At 32.9% G+C, this 24,358-nt stretch overlaps 1 protein-coding gene across 1 annotated transcript; it reads left to right on the top strand.

The window, feature by feature from the left end:
* The first annotated feature begins 22,358 nt into the window (after positions 1-22,358).
* LOC107859616 lies at positions 22,359-24,307 on the top strand. The gene is made up of 3 exons (XM_016704672.2): positions 22,359-22,807; positions 23,555-23,578; positions 23,757-24,307. The coding sequence occupies exons 1-3, from the start codon at positions 22,603-22,605 to the stop codon at positions 24,068-24,070; spliced, it is 543 nt and encodes a 180-aa protein (XP_016560158.1). The 5' UTR covers positions 22,359-22,602; the 3' UTR covers positions 24,071-24,307.
* The last annotated feature ends 51 nt before the right edge of the window (positions 24,308-24,358 follow it).

Raw genomic sequence — 24,358 nt, forward strand, 5'->3', positions numbered from 1 at the left:
TTTATCTAATTGAATATATTTCCCAGCATCTTTAATTTCAATCTGGAGTCCTATCTATTTAGTCTTGAAAGAAGAAACTTTACCAAGCCATAGTTGTTAAATTTTTTGATTTACCTGCGATAAATAAGAGAAGGAAATGACAGTACATTAATTATCTACCACTTTTATTTATAATTACATGGGAAAAGACATCATTTCCACCTCTATACTATACAAGAAAAGTTGAAATCACACCTAAACTATATAAGTGATCAATTACATACCTTAACTATATAAAAGTGATATTATGATCCCCGCGACCCCCATTCTAAGGCGCGTATGTTACACTTATTTTAGGCGCGTCCAGCCTATTAAATAACAAAAATTGAAAAGTCGAATCTACACCTAAACTATATAAGTGACCTATTACACACCTTAACTATAAAAAAGTGATACTTTTTACTCCCTAGATCTGACGTGAAAAATACATAATTATTTAAATAAAAAATGACGCGTTCAAATTAAAAATTAATGCAAAAAAAATTTTAAAAAATTAAAATACTCCTCCCCCAACCCCCAGTATCCATCTCCCCACCCCACCCCCAAACAATCGTCTTCTTCATCATCCCCACCCCCAAACCATCATCTTCTTCATTACCCCATCCCGAAACTCCAACCCCAACCCCAAACCATCTTCTTCTTCATCACCCCCACCCCAACCAACATAGTTTCTTCATCACCCACCTTCAAATTTCAACCCCATCCCCAAATAACACAATTCATCCCCCACCTTCATCGAATCAATGTCAATTTCACAATGAACAAAATCAAATTGTACTTGATGTTTAAACGGGCAAAACCAAATTTTATAAAAAAAAATATAAAATTTTGTAGCAAGGATGTTTTTCGGTGAATTCTCGTCGGAAAAGTCGGATTCATCGTCGACTTTCTCCTCTCTGTTTGTTAATTATTAATCCATCCAAAAAATGGAGCTTGCCACCATATTAGTTTTTTTTTTTTTTAAAATTATAGTTGAAAAACAAATAGAAAAAGTACGAAAATGTGTTGGCCATTAACATTTAAAACACAGAGGCCAACAGTTGAGTGGCCATTTTTGAAACAATAATGGCCATTATAGCTGAGAATTTTTTTATTTTTTTTTTAAGAAAAGACGATGGGTTACGGATGAAGAACAATGTTAGAAGAAATTAATTGTTATGATAATTTTGTTGGTGAGATAAAGTTTATGGTGGTGAATATGGTGTAATGAAGGTAATGGAGGTTTTGGACATTGACAGCAATGGAGGTTTTGGACCTTGACAACAATGGAGGTTTTACACATTGAAGAAGGGAACACATTGAAGAAGGGAAAAAAATAAATTAAAAAGAAAAAAGAAAAAATTATGAAAATAATAAATTTATTATTTTTTTGGATTATACTGATGTGGCGCTGACGTGGTGCTGATGTGACAGGGTGTGTAAAACACCACACCACATGCAAGTGATGTAATGCCTGACAGGGTGTAAAAAGTATCACTTTTTTCTAGTTAAAGTGTGTAATAGGTCACTTATATAGTTTAGGTGTGGATTCGACTTTTCGACTATAGTTTGAGATGAAAACGATGCCTTTTACCTAATTACATCAACAAAATCCCTAGTAATGGTAAAAACTTAGGGAGAAAGATAAAAATAGCCCTTCTCATAAAAATTATTCCACAAAAATAGCTCATATTTTTAATTCCCATTTAATAGCCATTAAAATAATTCCATATTCTAACCATCTTCTAATCACCGCTAAAAAGTCGCAAAAATCGCTTAGTATATTTCTTTCCTATTCAATTGAAACTCATAGTTTCCTTCCCTAATTTTATCTCAGAATTTCTTTCCATTAAAACCTCACAATTCCTCTTTCAGATACAATATATTACCTTAAAATACCTTTATAAATTGTATATAAATATACAAAAATCCTCCGTCAATTAGCTTCATAAAATTTTTTCCATTCACAATTTAGCTTCAGTTGATACAAAATTATGGCTTCAAGTTCAGTTTTAGTTCCAATTATGCTTCAATACGGAGAGTGGTTAAGTGATGTACAATTTGAAAAGTTTACAATCGATGGAGTACTTTTGAATTCGGATTGCAGGTACGAATATTTTGTTGATGAACTGTATAAGCAGTTGAATTAAGAGCGAAATTCTAGTTTAATGACTATAAAATATTTTGTAAAGAGTGGATCTATGAATATTTACAATGATATAAGTGTTAGACTTTATATGGAGATGAAGAAATTTTTTTTGGATATAAATGAATTTTCATTGTGTGTATTGTGTAACACTACAAAACACATTCGAAAATGGAGAATTCTCAATTGAAAATTTGATCGAAACATCTCCAACTGCTATTCAATTTCATCCGATACCTATTTCTGATTATATAATGGAAGATAATTTTTCTGAGGAAGGAATGGAAGAACAACCTGAATCGATAATAAAGGATCCACTTCATAGAGATGTTGAAGAAGGGCAGCTGTACTAGGATAAAAATACAATAATAAGTGTGATGAAATATTATGCAATTCGTGAGAGATTTCAATTTAAGGTGAAAAGATCATCATCATCAAGGTATAAACTATATAACTACTCTATATGACCTGTGTCAACAATGTGTAAGTTTTTTATTTTGTTGGAATATATAAGTTTTTTATTTTGTTGGAATATAGGTGTAAATTTGAATAAATGCTGCATACAATATTGTAACTATTATGTAGGACCTGTAAATAAACCGCATATGATCTATGTACAGACTGTGTAACTACTATATAGGATCTTTATATATACTGCATGTCACATCCCTTTTTTGCTCGGAGGATTTGAGTTGAAGGGTTTTTCCAATTAAAGTGACGGTTTTGAATAGAGATTAATTTATTTACAGAGTCACCACTTGAAATTGAGTTATGGTGTTCCAAGTCACCTTTTGAATCCCTAGTCAAAAGGAAATGACACTTTGTTGGTCTATGAAAACAGAAGACCGGGTAAAGAATTCTGTTGATCGAGGAGAAGGTGTGAGGCATCGCTCGAGTCCCGTGGTTCTAGCACGGTTGCTTTATTGACTTATACTTAACTTAGACTACTTTGATAAATTGTGTTAAGACCTGATTTCTCTTATTTTTTATTATACTGAAAATAACTACCTATGTCTTTTATGTTAAATAATTCGGTGGAAAATTAATTCTAGAAAAATATTCTCCAAAGTCCATTATTGCATCCTTGAATTTAAATGTCCCGAAAAGATGCGTACGCCGCATTCTTAATTGAGACGAAAATTTTGAACGTGTCTAAAATTTGCCTAGTGTTAAATTGCATTGGTTTGACTCTTGAAAATTTGAGATCATTTTTGTCTCACATCTTCTCTATTTTAGTTAGTCATAAAAATAATAGTATTTTTTATAGCAAAAATAAATTAAAGAATATTATTTTTTATAACCAAAAATAAATTAACTTTGAAATTTCTATTCTTTTTTCCTTAACTTTAATTAGAAAAATTTATGACCAGGCAAATATTTCTTATTAATTTTTTTCACAAATTCGAATATTTTTTTTTTTTTAAAAGCACTGATGAAATTCATCATGAAGATGCCATTTTTTTTATATCAAACGCACACTTTTAGAATAACATTATAATCTATTAACAACTATGCATGCAAACTATAACGGTAAAACAAATACTTATAAAATAACAATGTATTACAAAGACAATTATTCAAACAAATTACAACAGTAACAATAATACTATAACTTTCAATTGTACAGTATTACACTTCTTCTTTTTTTATTTCTTTTTTTTTTTAAACTTTTAGTGCATGTATACATGAATCCTAAGTTATAACTTGTAACACTATTACATATTAATTGCATGTCAACTAACACAATTTTTTTTTCCGCATATCTAAACACCTACTTTAAAAAATCATCTCATTTAAAATTTAAAGTCAATCTAATTAATATTATTTAGGAAACAACAAACGAATTACAAATAAAGACATAAAACATGTATTACATAGAAATAGAAAACTAAACACACTAAATAATATAAGAAGTCATTGAAATAACTTCATTCATGCTTCGATTTATAAAAAAACTTATAAAATTAATAATACAAAATTTGATAGAAACCTGCGTGATGAATTAAACCGTGAAAAGAAGCAAGAACACCATCACCGAAAACTCGAACAAGAACCCGACATCAACTAATTGTAACCCTTTTTCTTTTTTTTTTTTTCATCCAGTTTGTGACATGTGTGCATGTGTTATGGAAATAGGAAGTGTTGAAAATATTTTGTTTTTCTCTTACTTTTCCTCTTCTCCCCTCACTGTTTTCCTTTTTTTTTATTCCCTCTGTTTTATTTCACCTTTTGTCTAAGTTTTTAGTTGTGTCTCTGTTGTGTGTATTGTTATATAGAGATGTAGGAGGGGGGTAGTCAAGGTCACCGGCCGCTAGACTCCGTCGACATAGGCAGGCGCTGCTCCGGTCACAAGTGATCGATTCCGGCGGGCCCATCTGAAGGTTCGGCTGGCTCTGTCTGGATCTGATTCCGCCAATATCAGATCTAACTATGGCGGCACTTCCGGCGAGACTATCTCGGTGACCAATTTCGGCATCAATTTGCTGAGATCCAACATACCAAGCAGGAAAAGAGGACTTGGCTACAAGCGTAACCCGATGACTTCTACCCTTTTGCTATTTCATTCTTCGTACTAATTCTACTATTACTTTTCCGTATCTTGACTTGCATTTAATCTGTTCGGACTGTCCGTTATCGTAGTTTGCACTGCTTTTTACTATTGGTTTTGTTGTCCTTGATGCTAGGCCATTAGTGTGCTCTAATTTCCCTACTAGTAGTTTGTTTTAGTTTGTTGCTGTCTGCATACTTTTACTAGTTATTATTTTACTGTTTTGTTTGTAGTGTTTTGTTTCTTGTGAGTATATTGTGACGGTCTGCTTTAGCTGATTGGTGGATATATGTTGTGTTGTTCTAGTCTGCTAGGCCAAATCGGGTTTTTTGTGAGTGACTACTGTTTCTTTATTGCTTTCCTCTTTTCCTGCTTCCCCTTTGGTGCTTTGTTTTTATGTATTCCTGTGTATCAGTTTGGGGCTTTGTTTGGGATTGGTTTTGGTCTTTAAGTGGTGGCTGTAGGGGCGAATGGTGGAATAGGATCATGTCCGAGGGGGTTGGGGTTGGGGGCGGCTTCTAGTGGGGGTGAAGAGAGGAGGGCTGGTGTAAGCGTGGGGTCTAGGGAGGGTGTTAGGGCTGGGGCGGTGTGTGGTGGTAGAGGTAGACGACAGGAGAGAGAAGATAGGTTGAGGGTAGGGTCTTGGAATATAGGGACCCTTCAGGGTAAGTCCGTAGAGTTGGTGAGTATAAAACAGAAAATAGCATCCCATTCTTCAGGAGTGTCCTGAGTATAAAATAAATTTCTATTCTTCAGGAGGGTCCTAGCAGAAAATAAAATTCAATGAACACGAACAAAATTTTTGCCCTAGTTTATACTTAGAAAATGACTTGACTAAAAGGTATGTTTTATAGGAATCAAGGGAAATGACTCGACTAAAAGGTACGTCTTATAGGAATTAAGGGAATTGACTTGACTAAAAGGTACGTCTTATAGGAATCAAGGGAGATGACTCGACTAAAAGGTACGTCTTATAGAAATTAAGGGGAATGACTCGACTAAAAGGTACGTCTTATAGGAATTAAGGGGGATGACTCGACTAAAAGGTACGTCTTATAGGAATCTTGACTAAAAGGTACGTCTTATAGGAATCAAGGGGGATGACTCGACTAAAAGGTACGTCTTATAGGAATCAAGGGGACTCGACTAAAAGGTATGTCTTATAGGAATCAAGGGGGGATGACTAGACTAAAAGGTACGTCTTATAGAAATCAAGGGGAATGACTCAACTAAAAGGTACGTCTTATAGGAATCAAGGGAGCGACTCAACTAAAAGGTACGTCTTATAGGAATCAAGGGGGATGACTCAACTAACAGGTACGTCTTATATGAATCAAGGGGATGACTTGACTAAAAGGTTCTTCTTATAGGAATCAACGGTAAATGACTTGACTAAAAGGTACGTCTTCTAGGAGTGAATGTTCAAGTTAGGAAGTGCTTCACCTAACAAATGAAAACTGACTTATTCAGACTAGGAAGTGCGTCTCCTAGGGGTTGAATGAAATTACTCGACCAGAAAGTGCGTCTTATAGGAGTGATGGTTCAAGTTAGGAAGTGTTTCACCTAACAAATGAAACTTGAATTATCTAGATTAGGAAGTGCGTCTCCTAGGGGTTGAATTTTTACCATAATTTAATTATCAAACTTGTGCAGCAACATTGCTTCCTGCATCTGTGGAAATGAGGCATTGCAACCCTTGATATTTATGCTCTGATGTCCTTAATTTGAAGGTAATATGTTTCCTGTTTCATGAAAGAAAACTTGTGAGTTAAAAACATGGTGGCAGGTTTGTCGCTTTAGCTTTCGTGGAAATCACTCTTGCTCTCCTCACATTTAACCTTGCTTCCAACCATTAGCATCTGTCACCGACTTGCTACATCATTGACCCAAACTCAGATTATTAGAAGTGACTCTGAAACAAACACTGTATCTTTGCTTTGCCATGCTCCTCAAATAAACCCTTTAAACCTTGGTATTTCCATGAGTTTCCAGACTCGTCTGTTGACAAAACTTTTCTGCATGCCTTATTTCGACTCACAATCATGTCTCTTTTATGTATTGGCTTTTTGTCTTGCTTTATGCAATTGAAGAAGCTGGTAGCCAGTTTTGAAATCTTTTCTCACTTGTTATGACACGGACTCGACTCAGAGACACAAGAAAAATGATATTAATTTTTATTTGATGATAAAGATACCAAAAAATCAAAAATAGAAAAATAAAAAGAAAAGAAAAAAACCAATAGACATTTTTTTTTAAAACGACAGAAGAAAATTTATTTGGGTATGGTAAAATTTATTTGGGTATGGTAGCCGATTCCAACAATCATGACATGCATTTTGAATTAAACAACCTAATCTACCCACAGTAATCATTACAACTCTTGCCTACTTATTGAGTTTTAAATGGAATCAATCTAGAATATGCTCCCTCTAGATCACAATCCTCCTTCGGCTAGTGGCACCTCAATGAGTTTTTGTCAATGTCTATCTCATTTTCATTTCTTTCTCAGCTCACTGTCGCCTTATGGTGCCCAAAAGGATTTTCACCAATAAGTCTCTCTCATTTTTACTCATTCATTTTGTTTTTTTGAAAATAATGCCCAACATACGAAACATCATGCAACCATAACATGTTTAGCCTTGACATTCTCAAAGATCGACTTGAAGGTCTTTCTTTAGTTGTAACTTGACTTTTGGAAAAGGTTAGAAAGAAAGGGAGGCATGAGGCTAAAAAATTTACATAATATTGGGTGAAACATACAACTTTTGGAATCAATTTTTTTAAGGAAATAAACTTTGCCCCAATTTCATTCCATTCGGGGTAATTTGAATTTTTTTTTGGTTGGACTGAACCCAAGAGTAGGGTTGCCTACGTATCTTTTCATAGCAAGAATCAGGTCAAACGTAGTTCAAAATATTTCTTTTGCTTGAATTTGGATTTTTGATTAATTTTTTCTCTTTTTGTTATTCCAAAAGAGGAGTACGAAGAAAGATAAAAGCTCAAAAGGGGTAACCAAAGGTTGATATGTTTTTCAGATAGTGGAACAAAATGCCTTCATCATTTCAATCCTTTAAAATACAAATACATAACATGCAATCTGGGAGTGGAACATGAAGTTCATACACATCTTTTCAACACTGACCGTGACTAAGCACTTGTGTTGCTGGGAGTGGAACATGAAGTTCATACACATCTTTTCAACATTGACCGTGACTAAGCACTTGTGTCACTATTTCTTATGCATTTGTCAAAACATAAAGGTCAAATTATCTTCTATATTTCTCCCATTAGAGGACTAATGCATTTTTAAACCTAACTTTCTTTTACTTCTCCTGACAGTGGAGACTATATATCCTCTGATCGCTTCCATTTAAAGTGCTTGAGATTGACTTTCTCATTGCTGACCAGGTTATTTTTTATTCACAAAGCGATTGCTTCAATTCTTTTAAGTGAGGCTTTAACTCAATCAACAAACATCTCAATACTTTACTTATTTTCTTACATGATTTTCCCTTTCAACTCTATTTTCTTGGTCAAGTGTTTCAGGATTAGATTAGATTTTAAGATCCGGTGAAAATTCAGCATGCATATCATATCACTATAATCCACATAAAAGAACTATGTAAAGAAAAGAAAGACAAACAATTAAAATAAAGTAAAAATAAAATATAATAAATAAATAAAAGGGACACTGCTTTTTGTTAAAAGAAAAGATGATTGAGTTTCAACATAAATGGCAAATAAACAAGACAAGATAGACTCCGAACTACAATCTTGAAATAATTCGAACAACACAAAGAAAAAACAAATAAACTTCTACAAATCCTTTCTAGTAAGGGAAGGAGTGCCTTCTCAATTGTTGAGCTTGGCATGCTAGTCAGTTCGTACATCAGCATGACTAGAGCCTTCACCACTGTCAATGTCCTGCACCATAATCGATTTATTTTGAATCATTCTTTTTATTTCTCTTTCCAAGGCACGACAATCTTCAGTATTATGAAACTAAACATTAGAATGATATACACATCATATATTAGGGTCAAAGTTTCTTGACAGTGGGTCAGGGGTATACCCAAGAAGAGGAGTGATCATGTCCCTTTTTCTCAATTTTTGGAATAAACTGGTATATGATTCTCCAATTGGTGTGAAACTATCCCTTAGCTTTTGCTTCTTTTCATTGTTTAGCTTAGATCTAAAATCGATTCTGGAGGGGCTTGGGTATGTTTTTGGAATTGGAAGATGATCTAAGGGGTTGGTGCACGCCATTGCAGATAAGAAAGGGCCCGAGCATATGGTTGTGCATTATGGATAGAATATTGAGGAGATGGAGTACAATATAATAGATTTTTTAGAGGAACGTGTGTCGTGGATGATTATATGGGTCTTGGATAAAAATTTGGAATTGAGATTGTGCATAAGAGTGATGCACACCTCTCCACTTTTTTCGTGGACCTGGCATAATAGTTGCTACATCCTCTTTTCTTTTACTTTCACCAAAGCTTCCTGAATCACTTTGAATTGTCTGTGTTGTTTCTTTCAAAGCGGTTTGGCTAATAATCTTTCCAAACTTAATTCCGCTCTCTACCATCTCTCCAACTTTAATGACCTCAACAAATGTGCTTCCAATAGTAGACAACAAATGCTGAAAATAATCAGGTTCTTGTGCTTGTAAAAAGATATCAATCATTTCAGACTCCTTTATCGACAGTTAGACTCTTGCAGCCTACTCTCTCCATCTGACAATATATTCTCGAAAACTTTCAGTTGTCTTTTTTCTCATGCTGGTAAGTATGGTGCGATCTGACACTATCTTAATATTATATTAAAATTGCTAAACAAAATCTCAAGCCATGTCATCCCAAACATGATAATGAGAAATATCTTGGTCAATGAACCATTTAGAAGCTATTTTCGCCAGGCTTTCTCCAAAGCAAGCCATTAATAGTTCTTCTTTTCTCCTTGCTCCCCTTAATTGATTGCAAAACTTCTTCAAATGAGCCACAAGATCACCATGCCCTTTGTATTTTTCAAACTTTGGCATTGTGAATCCTAGCGGCAAATAGTCATAAGGAAACATACACAAATCTGTGTATGAAACATTTTTTGGCTCTCCCAATCCTTGCATATTTCTCATACTCTGCTCTAAGCTTCCCACTTTCCTGGCCATCTCTTTATGTTCTTCACTGTTAATAATCTTCTCAATCACGATAGGAGAATCATGTTGATGAGCATGATAATATGAATTTGGGGGTTTAAAAGTCATTTCAAGAGGATAAAATTGACCATGACTTGGTTCACCCATATTCTTATGTACTGTCGATTGAGTACCTGCAGTAGCTGGTGCTACAGGAGTGAAAAACGGGTTATTTATGACAGACAGATTTAGTGGGTGCATAGTGAAGGTACCAACAACGCCAGATACATTAGCATATGGGTTGAATCTAGGTGGGTAAAATGGATCGCTAGTTTGATCTTGAGTGGGATTTGGATCATTCGTATTTGAAAGTCCAGGGATTGAGGAAGACGGGGCTTGTCCATTCAACCAATCTCGATACATCTCCGCTATCTGTTATTTCAATAACTTATTTTCTTCCATTGATGCTAATTCTTGCAAAATCAACTGATTCTGTTCTTCCTCACTATAAGACCCTACACCCTCTTTGCGGGTCATCTTTCTCATTTCTTTGAACCCTGTTGCATGGATGAGAAGCCAAACTTAGCCACAAACCAACCACCTTAATACTATTTTGATTTTGGAGAAAATTAATGTGTCAGAGTTCAAAATTTTTCTTTTTAAGACCACCGAATCCATGAAGGACTGCCTACATATCTCATTAAGATGAGAATCAAGTGTGCGTAGTTCTTGAAATATATGTCATACAAAACTTAGCATCAAGACCCCTAAAGGTTCAGGGATGTTAAGATTTATATGTATTTTTTATTTTGTAAAACTTAGCCTCATGATCCCCAAAGATTTAGGGCTATTAAGATATATAAAAATTGGACTTGAGGATTAGAAAGATAATTATGAAAGTAATCATATTTTTAAAAATATTCCCCAATAAATCTATGAATAATTTTCAAAAGATAGGGTTGTATCCTGGGAAGGACTTCCTACGTATCCCACTAAAGAGTGAGAATCAGGCCCTCGTAGTTCATGAAAGATCGTAAAACTATATTACTAAAATTTTTTCTTTCTTTTAAAAATATTTTTTTCTTTTTAAAAAATGATTTACTAAATGTGAGGATAATTTAATCTCTTGCATTTTAAAGTTGTCTAAAGTTGGTCAACAAACAAATAGTCTTCCAAACAAATGTCAAAGAGCACGTAGAATGCACATGTTGATCTTTATAAAGTAGGTCACCTATCCTAGACAGACCCGGCCCTTGTGCCGAGTCCCGCTAAGTCAAATGCATATGATGCAAATAAAGCGATAACTAATAGGGATAACAAGATTCTGAGTTTTCAGTTCTTCTAAGTTTAAGCCTAATAGGGATAGGTATCTAGCTTGGCTTACACGAGCGGACACTCGATCCGGGGAGGGACAACTTGGTCGGTAGCAGGGCAACACTGCCTTCGTTGCCGATCTGAACCCCACCTAACATGTGTGACTATAATCTTTCATCAGGTGCCTTGACACTCCGGCTATCTCAAAAAGAAAGTAGGATGCATACGTTGCATTCCTTTCATCCTATTTCAGAGACTCAGAGGGGGTGCGCAAGAGAAGACGGTATATAATACAGTTCAGTCAATATCAAAGCGGTAAATAAGCGACAAGTAGCACATAAGGCCAACAAACACAATATCAACAATAATTAAAGCAAGTATAAGTCAATATAAAAATCTCAAATTCTTATTAGTTCCCCAACAGAGTCGCCAGAGATGTCACACCCCTTTTTTGCTCGGAGGATTCGAGTTGAAGGGTTTTTCCAATTAAAGTGATAGTTTTGAATAGGGATTAATTTATTTACAGAGTCGCCACTTGAAATTGAGTTATGGCGTTCCAAGTCACCTTTTGAATCCTTAGTCAAAAGGAAATGACTCTTTGTTGGTCTACGAAAATAGAAGACCGGGTAAGAAATTCTATTGACCGAGGGAAAGGTGTGAGGCATCCCTCGAGTCCCGTGGTTCTAGCACGGTCGCTTTATTGACTTTTACTTAACTTAGACTACTTCGATAAATAATGTTAAGACCTGATTTCGCTTATTTTTTATTATACTGAAAATAGTTACCTATGTCTTTTATGTTAAATAATTCGGTGTAAAATTAATTCTAGAAAAATATTCTCCAAAGTGCATTATTGCATCCTTGAATTTAAATGTCTTGAAAAGATGCGTACGCCGCATTCTTGATTGAAACAAAAATTTTGAACGTGTCTAAAATTTGCCTAGTGTTAAATTGCATTGGTTTGACTCTTGAAAATTTGAGATCATTTTTGTCTCACATCTTCTCTATTTTAGTTAGTCATAAAAATAATAGTATTTTTTATAGCAAAAATAAATTAAAGAATATAATTTTTTATAACCAAAAATAAATTAACTTTGAAATTTCCCTTCTTTTTTCCTTAACTTTAATTAGAAAAATTTATGACCAGGCAAATATTTCTTATTAATTTTTATCACAAATTCGAATATTTTTTTTAAAAGCACTAATGAAATTCATCATGAAGATGCCATTTTTTTTATATCAAACACACACTTTTAGAATAAAATTATAATATAATAACAACTAAGCATGCAAATTATAATGGTAAAACAAATACTTATAAAATAATAATGTATTAAAAAGACAATTATTCAAACAAATTACAATAGTAACAATAATACAATAACTTTCAATTGTACATTATTACACTTCCTTTCTTTTATTCCCTTTTTTAAAAAACTTTTAGTGCATGTATACATGAATCCTAAGTTATAAGTTGTAACACTATTACATATTAATTGCATGTCAACTAACACAATTTTTTTCCGCATATCTAAACACCAACTTTAAAAATCATCTCATTTAAAATTTAAAGTCAATCTAATTAATATTATTTAGAAAACAAAAAATGAATTACAAATAAAGACATAAAACATGTATTACATAAAAATAGAAAACTAAACACACTAAATAATATAAGAAGTCATTGAAATAACTTCATTCATGCTTCGATTTATAACAAAACTTATAAAATTAATAATACGAAATTTGATAGAAACCTGCGTGATGAATTAAACCGTGAAAAGAAGCAAGAACACCATCACCGAAAACTCGAACAAGAACCCGACATCAACTAATTGTAACCCTTTTCCTTTTTATTTTTGTTTTCATCCAGTTTGTAACTTGTGTGTGTGTTATGGAAATATAAAGTGTTGGAAATGTTTTGTTTTTCTCTTACTTTTCCTCTTCTCCCCTCACTCTTTTCCTTTTTTTTTTATTCTCTCTGTTTTATTTCACCTTTTGTCTAAATTTTTGGTTGTGTCTCGGTTGTGTGTATTGTTATATAAAGATGTAAGAGGGGGAAAGTTGAGGCAGTTGGAGGGAAAAGTGGGGGTGGTTGGGGTAGTTTAGGATAAAATAGAATTTTCAATTTTTTCTTTTTTAAAGAAGACAATGATAATAAAATAAAATAAAATAATAAATAAATAAATTAATAAAATAATAATAATAATAATATAATAATAAAAAATTAATTTTAATATTTAAATTTTTTTAAAAAAATAGTTAAAATAAACATAATTAAGATAGTACTAAAATTAGTAACTTATTTGTTTAAAATTTAAAAAGAAAATATTTTTTTAAAATTTTTTGTATTATATATAAAAAAAAAAGTCAGAATAAAATAAAACAAAACATCTCAAAATCAAATTTATTTTTTAACTAAAAATTTATTAAAATAAAATAAGAATTTAAATAATATTAGACCAAATATAAATATTTAATATCGAAAACTATATATATTAAACTTGGGGAGGGTCAAAAATCACGTGTCTACGCTGCATATAAAGTACTGCATATAAACTGTGTAATTTCTGTATAACACCTGCATATACATTGGATAATAAACTATATAACTACTCTATATGACCTGTGCCAACAATGTGTAAGTTTTTTATTTTGTTGGAATATAGGTATAAATTTGAATAAATGTTGTATACAATATTGTAACTACTGTATAGGACCTGTATATAAATTGCATATGACCTGTGTACACACTGTTTAACTACTATATAGGACCTGTATATATACTGCATATGAATTGTGTAATTTCTGTCTAGCTCCTGCATATACATTGGATAATAAACTATATAACTACTTTATATGACCTGTGTCAACAATGTGTAAGTTTTTTATTTTGTTGGAATATAGGTATAAATTTGCATAAATGTTGCATACAATATTGTAACTACTGTCTAGGACCTGTAAATAAACTGCATATGACCTCTGTACAGACTGTGTAACTACTTTATAGGACTTGTAAATATACTGCATATAAAGTACTACATATAAATTGTGTAATTTCTGTATAACACCTGCATATATATTAGATATGAGCTGTGTACTGCATATACATTTTTTGTATATAAATGTATCTAGGTACTATTTTAAGTGTATCAATCAGAGATGCAATTGAACTTTTAGATCTTCAAGCCAATAAAATTCAGAAATTTTCATGGTGATAAAATTTGTTAATGATCAAACCTGTCCAATTGCGAACAGAATGCTTTTACAACGGCATGCTACTTCCTTAATCATCGCTAAAATGGTGAAGCACAACTTTCTAAATCTAAAGTCAACATACACTCCAGCAGAGATCATGGAAGAAATGAGAAACTTGTATGAAATTAGGATGAACTACAAAAAAAGCACATAGACCCAAAGAAAAAGCACTTGAATTGGTTAGAGGTTCCTTGCGTGAATCTTATGTCAAAATTGCCAGCTTACCTATATATGGTAAACACAATAAATCCTGCATCATTCACAAGGCTACGCAAAATGGAGGACAATCACTTTTTATATGTTTTTGTCGCGTTGAGCACATCAATTAGGGGCTGAAGATATTGTATGCCTACCATTGTTGTTGATGGAACTTTCCTGAAATCTGCTTACAATGGAACAATATTGTCTACTAGTGTGCTGGATGCAGCAGGTCAGCTTTAGGTAATTTTTTTAGACAAAATTATGTATATGCTGGTATGCACTGATAGACACTTTTCCACTTGTTTAATCAGGACATGTTTTGCCACTAGCATATGTTGTTGTTGATTCTGAAAATGATACTTCATGGAAATAATTTTTTCGCATGTTTAACACTACTTTTGGTGAAAGAGAAGGCATGCACATAGTATCTGATAGGCATGACAACATATTAAAAGATGTTGCACTTGTATATCCAAATGTGGCTCATTGTATATGCATCTACCATCTATGGAACAACATCAAGGGTAGGTTTAAGAAGAATCAAAAGCAACTAAAGGAAATCTTCTTTACAATGGCTAGAGCATATATAAAGACAGACTTTGATCGATTTATGGAAGACATAAACAAAATCGATAATAGGGTGAAGGAGTATCTGCTTGATATAGGCTATGAAAAATGGTCCATATCTCATTCCCATGTCAACAGGTTGATGTTCATAACTTCAAACATTGCAGAGTCCCTAAATTCATCAAATAGAGATGCGAGAGACCTGCCAATTAAAAAATTTCTATAATTTATGATGAATCTGGTCATGAGATGGAATAATGAACATAGACAATATTCAAAAGCAAAATTAACAGAACCGAAAAATAAATACAATATAATAATGAGGAAAAATCTCATTTTGTCAAATAAAATGAAGGTATTACTTTTTATTTTTACTTCACAAACACTTACATATTCTAATGTGTACACTATTTAATAATATATTTGTACATTGCAGGTGATGGATTCTACTCACTATTCTTATGTAGTCATTGATAAAACTAAAAAACGAAACATCATTTGCATACATGAAAAAAAATGCTCCTGCCTACAATTTCAAGTAGATGACATACCTTGTCCACATGCTATGGCGGTGCTAACTTACACGCATATGGACTTACAAAGCTATTGTGCTCCATATTGCACAAGATAAAACTTCTTGAAAGTATATGAACTTTCAGTTATACCACTTCCTGATGAAATAATTTGGTATATTCCACCAGAGATATTACCTAATATAGTACTGCCACCAATCTGAAAACCAAAACCAGGAAGACCAAAAAAGAACAATCGAGGAAAGGGCATTATGGACTACTTTAAGCAACAAATTTCATATGGGCGCTGTGGAAAAATAGGACACAATCGAAGAACGTGTGAAAATGCTCCAACAAGAATCTAATAGGATGTTGCTGCAAGAACACTTTTATCTATCCTATTTTTTTTCTTGAAAAAGACTATTCTTTTCCTAGAAATGTAATAGAAACAATATTATTTTACTTCAAATGCAACACTTTCAGTTAATAGAATATTGCTTTCAATAGCATTTCTACTCTTATAGAAATCTGTGCATTATGGGTTTCATTTAGCCACATTCTTTGGTGAGGTGCACTAATCAACTTCTCTGGGCTGGGTGAATGTAATTTTTTGGCTACAATTCCTAAAAAATGCATATCATCTGTGTCAATCATGTATAATACCCATATACAGTTTGAATATATATAAGAACTAGTATTTATCTTTTGAATAAAATTAGCAAATACATAGCACCTCTATATTTTGAATATAACTACTTTTATAAATTACAACAATATATAAGTGCTATATATGGTTGGGATAAATGTATGAAATTATAGAAATAGTGTACTTAAATTGTGTAACAACTGTATAGGAACTGAATAAATGTTGCATATATACTGCATATCAACTGCTGCATTTAAACTGTGTACCTACTGTGTAACCACTGCACAGGACCTGTATATATACTGCATATAAAGTGATGCAAGAATACTTTTATGTTTTTCATTTTTTTTCTTGAAAAAGACTTTTCTTTTTATAGCAATGTAATGGGAACAATATTATTTTACTTCAAATGCAACACTTTCAGTTTATAGAATATTGCTTTCAATATCATTTCTACTCTTATAGAAATCTGTGCATTATGGTGTTCCATTTAGCCACATTTTTGGTGAGGTACACTAATCAACTCCTCTGAGTCAGGGGAGTGTAATTTTTCGACTACAATTCCTAAAATACTGCATATCATTTGTGTTAATCATGTATAATACCTATATACAATTTGAATATTTATAAGAACTAGTATTTGTCTTTTGAATTAATTAGCGAATGCATAGCACCTCTGCATTCTGAACATAACTACTTGAATAAACTATATAACTACTTTATTACAACAATTTATAAGTTCAATATCTGGTTGATATAAATGTATGAAATTGTAGAGATAGTGCGTTGAAACTGTGTAACAACTGTATAGGAACTGAATAAATATTGCATATATACTGCATATCAACTGTGATCAACATAAACTAATATTTCAGCATCAATTGTACAAAATTGTATCAATTAGCAAAACATATAGTATTCAGCATAACATTTCATCATAAGAATCTCCCAGTGTATCAACACAAAACAAAAACTACCCTAAGCATTTCAACACTAAAAACATATTTCACATCTATGCTTCAAAGACATTTGTAACTAAATTTGTTGCACCCCATCATTTTTCTTCAACAATAGACCAGTAGATTCATCTTTACTAACTGCATATTGCCTTTGTTTCTTCTTTCCATAATCCCACAACAACACACCATACCGAATACGAATAGCATCAATATAATCTAGATGATTAGAAAGGCTGCAACATATACACCACAGTCCCTGTAAATATAATACATCATCAGTATAATTGATAAAAAAATATGTAAAAATGAGCAATTGAATGTGCATTCAATATATTATGTGTTAGCTTGAGTTAGCAGTCCATCAACAATACGAATATCAAAAGAATTAGCCACTAGAAGCCCATTGCTCCTACTTTTCCAAAATCCAATACAAGAAAGAAAGTGTGAAATTAATTCTGAATACGCTGCAACTGATTTCTGAAAACGAACGACATGCCTTGTACCGCGCATTAATCATACACATAGATGGATTGATCTTTAAAAGACAGCCTCGCCAAAATCCAGTGAAAGTTCTCAGCAAGATTAATTGGGAAAAAAACATTGTCAATGCTATTCCACGGGACGTTGAATCTCATAAAAAGTTCCAAGCATGTACTCTACAATTTGATGTTCTTGAGTGATAAGTGTTAGATCTCTATTGTCTCCACAAATCGCTTATATAAAGTCTGAATCAAGCAGTTAAACCAACAATCGGTGGTTGTAAATTTAACTGAATCACAAACAGGTTGTATTTTGACTTCTTTCGCAAATAGTAAAAGATAACATCAATATGCTGAAAATAAGAACAACAAAACCAAGTTAAAATGTTAAAAATGAATATAGAATACTAATTTAAATATGATAAATACAAACTACTTATATAAAATGCATCACATCAACTACTGCATACAAACTGTGTATCTACTGTGTAGGACCTGTATATATACTGCATATCAACTACTGTATTTAAACTGTGTAACCACTGCATAGTACCTGTATATACACTGCATATAAAGTGCTGCATATAAACTACAATAAAGTATTGCATAAATAATGCATAGAACTTATATAACATGCATCATATACAAAAATTCAGTATTCGAATTAGCTTATCACTATCAAGTACAAAAATAAAAGATATATAACCTACTTAACTCACAAATCATTACTTATTGAATCAGTTAAGGGTACTCCTGGATATGCCAATGTGAAGAACTACTCTTTCATTTTGACAGTATCAATTTTATAGTCAAAATATTTTGGAAGAGCATTGACAGAATCTGAATAAACAGGCCTGTAAAAAAATGTTACAAAAATTATAATATATGACAAAATAAAGTAAAGCAAAAAGAAACTACAAACAAAAACTTACATCTGTTTAACGTACAATGATCTCGCAACAAACCTGTTAAACTGTAATGCCACTTTCAAATCATCAATTCGCTCCGTAATACTTTTCACAAAAGGATGCTTTATAGACAAGACGCGGTTACTTGGCTGAGCATTCTCTACACGCTTGGATGATGACCTTAAACTTTGCCACAACCAGAATCAAATTTTGACAAAAAAAGCAATTCACATACTGTCATTGGCTTACGTAATCGGCGAGCAATAACAGGTGTTTCACCCAATATAACAGACGCAGCCACCATATTTTCCTCAATCCATTTAATATGATCACTTGCAGTTGCATTAACCTTTCTAACATTATCACATATTAAATCAGTTGCATCATTTGTTGCAACACTCTTATCGGGTTGAGTGAACTTAGAAATTTCAGCGTCTGAAATTTCTTACCAGTTAAGCTTATTCTGGTTAAGCACTGCCACATCACCTTCTTTTTGTGTTTTTTGATCACGCAAAGGTTGAGTAAATTTAGACACTTTAGAATCAATAAAATTAGACCAATCACTATCAACCTGATTATTTCTACCCTCCCCTGTATCCTTATTTTCACCGGAGCTTTGTGTGAACTTCAAAAAATCAAAATTTGGAAAATTCTTCCATGAACCATCCTTCAAAGTTGCAGCCGCAGAATCAACAGCGACATGACCAACTATACAATCACCTATAAAATTAACTTTCTCTCCAACGTTATCCACCAAATGATCAAATACGACACCACCTACATAATCTATTTTTTTCCCTACATCATCCATCAAATTGCCACTTCTATGATCCACTTTCGGTGCAACAATATTTTGTTGTCCCACATTAGCTGGATCATCAACATGATCATCACTCATACCACCAACATTAGGTGTCTCATCATCTTTTACATTTGAGTTGTCACCATTGTTATCACCAATTGATGTACCAACCTGTACAAAAAACTTTGTAAAATAATTACAATAGTGTATATAAGGTTTGTTAAAAAAAGAAAAAATTCAGGAAAAGAATACCTTGGGTTTATTGTTTATATCTAGAGCTCGAAAAATCAATTCAAATGAGGATTTCATAAACTTCTCCATCGAGGAAATCTTTTCCGTTAACTAAACATAAAAGGAAAAAGTCAAAACATCATTTAGCAAAAACATACAACTATTAATAAAAATCTTCGACATACCACTTTAACATCACTTCTCAAGAGTGCCAATTCATTATCTGAGCTCGAATTACTACAATCTTATTTACTGGTGCTAAACAAATCAACAGAATGCACAACCGCATTCACAGGTTTGAAATCAGGTAATTGAAGGATTATTTTTTCAAGAACTGTCGGCATAATGTTACGCAACACAACCTGCACATACAAAACAACACTTGACATTTAAGAAGCACATAACAATTTAACAAAACATATATAAATTACATTTTAAAACAACGATAAATCTACCCTTGCCTAATATAAAAAAATGCAGACTTGACCTTCTTATATGTTGGTCTATACTTTACAAACCAATTCAGTATACGTGGAACACTATCACCCACTCGGTCAGCAAGATGGCCATCAGCATAAGGACAACACTCATAAAACCAACACTGAAATGCAAGAGGCACACCAGCACAACGATACATAGTTTTTTGCTGATAAACTTTAGACTTCATTGACTCCAACATCAGACAAAAACATAATTTTTCCCAAGAAAATGTTTCATAGTTCCCAGATTCAACCAATAAGAAATTATTCTTAGTTATAACATCACTATACATGATAGAAAAAAGAAAGGAATGAATGAAGAACAAAATAGAAATTTGTAAAACATCTTCATCACATCGCCACTTTTTGTCCATGAAACATTCTTCTAAATAAAGCTTTGTGACCTTGGACTTTCCTGGAAAATACAACTCCATCAACTTACTTTCTTTAGTAGCAGCAAACTCATTATTGTAATTGCCAGTATATTTTAAGCCGCTAATTATAGCAAACTCTTGTAAGTCGAACCATAACCTAGTGTTATTCACTTTAATCCAGATTTCATCATCTCTCTCACAAATAAGTTTCCTAAGCAACATTTCATGGATAAGTTGATTTTGAGAAAGAACACTTGATAAAGATAAGAAATACCCAAAGCAAGTATTCTTAAACAAATCAAGTTGCTTCTTGTCCAAATTAGATTTCAAGGCAGTCACAATACCACAGTTTGTGTGCACGCTGAGCTGACACTTATAATGATCAGATGGACCAAGAAATAAATCCCAAACCTGCAATAAGTAAGTGTACGTTTAGGTATAAATATTTCAAAAAGCTACATAGATTACGCATACAGTATTCATTGCAACAGTGTTGCTAATTTTATACAGTTACAATTTAAATATTCAAACTATACACAGTTATTATACAATGCTGATACACAAATAGTTATACAACCACTTTACACTAAATTTCACAAAAATCACCATCCAATATATTTCATATACAACGATGACACATATTATATACAACAATAACACACATATTTCAAGCATACAAAAATTCTACTAAAAAAGTGAACATCTATCAGACATAATTAATACAGAGCAAGCACAAACAATGTACCTCAAAATAAGTTAATTTGGGTATTTTTCTCTTCCAAGGAGCTTTTTTACCTTTCTTTTTGGATGATTGAGCATCATCTTCTCTGTCATTTGATGAACGATTCCTTTTTTTTGTTTTTTTGGGAGGAACAACAGTATCTCCTTCATCATTCACACATATCTTCTCCTTTACTTTAGATGACTTAACATCATTTTCATCATTTTTTGAATCACTGTTTTTTTTTTATTTTTTTGCGAATAACAACAAGAACTGAATCATCACTCACATCTGTATGTGTCGTTTTTTTAGCTGATTTCTTTTGTTTCGCCATTGATGGATCACCTACTAATTTACCTTGAGACCTAGTAACTCGACTAGGAGTAGTATGAACATTCTTCAAATTCTTCAATTGAACAACACGATTTGTTAAATCTTCAAAATCATCATCACTAACAACGAAATTAGGATCATATCTTACACCTTTACCAGCTAATTTCGTATCAATATTAACCTTTATCTTGATTTTCATTACTACAAACGTCGAAAAATCCTATTCTGAAAGAGCACTTGAAAAAGGTAACTGTAGGTATCAGTTAATGCTTTTTTTCAGCAAAAAGGACAACTGAGAAGCTTTCACCTTTAGCGCGTGCCTTATTAAAATAAAGGGCTAATAAATGACAATTAAATCATCCGAAATTTTACTTTTGTCCAAAACGTGAAACATGGGTCATTATTGGTCATTATTTTTCCAAAGGTGATACGTGGTGTCCTTTTCCCAAAAACTTATTCACATTTGGTGTTACATCAAGCCAATAGCTATTTGACATATGTTTACACAGTTTTTGCACTCAAACTATGGTTCATAGAACATGAATTGTCACCTCATTAAATCACTTAACTATAGTTAATCTATATGATTTGGTGTAAACATCAAATGTAGGTAAGTTTTTATCGAAAGCAATACTCCTATAAAATAGTAATTAACTGATGAGTGACTGGTAACAAGGCGATGACAAATTATTACAAAGATTTATTTGTCATTAATAAAAAGTGACGGACAATTTGAATTACAAAGATTACTACATAGTACGTACTGTCTAAAAGGAATGATAATATAAGTCTTGAACTTTTTGGGCCTAAAGCAAGATAGCTCATTACTTGATTATATAGATCCTGAAAAACCTCTCAAGACATATATAGACATGGTAAACAACACAAAGATCCTGAAAAACCTCTTTTAACATATAGACAGACATAACAGTTGAAGAAAGAGAAGAAAAGATCCAAACACACAGAGGAAAAATGAATAAACATGGAAGAAGCAGATGGAGTGGGAAGAAGGTGATGTTTGGGGTGTTAATAATGGGATTGTCCATTACTGCTTATGTAGCTGGTCCACCCCTCTATTGGCACATCTCTGAATCTATTTCTTCCTCCACTCATTATTCTTGCCCTTCTTGTCCTTGTGATTGTTCTAATGATAAACCCCTTGACTCTTTTCCACAAGGTATACATACATACATACGATACCCCTTTAATTAATTTCTTCTCTTGTTTTAGTAATTCAAATGCATGTGTGTGATATGTAGTACTAGTTCTTTTGTTTATAATAGAGTGCATGCTTGCACTCTGAACTCGCTGACTCTAAGTCTTAGATCTTGAGACTGGGCTAAGAATAGAATTATTCGGACAAAGTGAATTGGTGAAGGCGTAATTTCTTCTCTTTTTTTCTTTTTTCTTTTTTTTTGGCACGAAGTGATTTTGTCGCAATGCCAATTTTAGATGGGTTAGTCAGGTGAGTCATATATTGCACATTTACCGATTTTAAATTTTTGAAATTGAATTTATACTTTATCGACTTATTTCATATCATAGTTCAGGGTGACTTATTTCATATCATAATTCAGGCATTACAATCAGTGAAGTTGTCTTATATTGTCAGCTGGAGTCGGCATAAAATAAGGGAATGAATCTTGTGTTGGCTTTACTAACTTATTAGGTTGCGGGGTGCAGGTAAGAGAATGGACTCGAGTGAGAACTGCCTTTTGAATGCTTATTATTGCGTCCCTATTTCTGAAAGGCAAACAAGGCGGCTTTTTGTGGTAGTTTGAATGTTTATAATAAATCACGTGCATTTCGAACATTGACTAATCCACCTCTATGTCTGGCAAATGAAATAAAATTCATAGCTACACCATATTGAGATGTTTCCAATAGTATGTTTGACATGGTTCACTTCTTTTTTGCTTATCAGGTGTAAATGTGAGTACTTTTACAGGTTAGTTTTCTCAACCCTTTGCTAGTTGTTTTTGTTTTGGTTAAATAGAGTAAGAACAAAATATTAAGTAGAATCATTACAAAGTCCTAATAAAGGAGTTCCCAAACAGAATATTACAAGTACTAATATTTGCTAGCTATTATCATCACCTTCTTTTTCCTTTTATCTTTTTTCATAGATTGTATGGAGCATGATCTGGGGGTGAGTGAGGGGGAGGAGCGAAACTTCACAGCTCTTTTGACAGAGGAATTAAAGCAAATGGAAGGTGAAACACTGGAAAACCAGAGAAGAGCAGACATGGCACTACTCGAGGCAAAAAAGATGGCGTCCTCATATCAAAAGGAGGCAGACAAATGCACTTCAGGGATGGGAACTTGTGAAGAAGCTAGAGAAAAAGCTGAAATTGCTTTAGAAGCACAGAGACAAATCACTGCTATGTGGGAGCTCAGAGCACGGCATCAAGGATGGAAACAAGAGCTTGTTCAGGTCTAGTAAGTGTCTAGACAAGCTCTTAATGAAGCAAGTAGACTGCCACTTTACTAGTTTTTGATAGATAATATTTGTACTCAGCTAGTGTGAACATTTCCCTAACTTTGATAACCATAGAAAAAAAGAAAGTCAAGCTCCAATGCGGGTACCGGACACCGGATGGGAAATCAAGAAAAAAAAAGTCATTTTCTCAAGGTGAGAAACAATCTGATAGCCAAGAACTTTAAACATCTCGTTCTATTTATCGTCTGTTGGTTTCATCAAAATATACGTCGCTCTGCAGCATAAAGG

This window comes from Capsicum annuum, chromosome 2 (assembly GCF_002878395.1).
Source record: "Capsicum annuum cultivar UCD-10X-F1 chromosome 2, UCD10Xv1.1, whole genome shotgun sequence".
NCBI classification, from domain to species: Eukaryota; Viridiplantae; Streptophyta; class Magnoliopsida; order Solanales; family Solanaceae; genus Capsicum; species Capsicum annuum.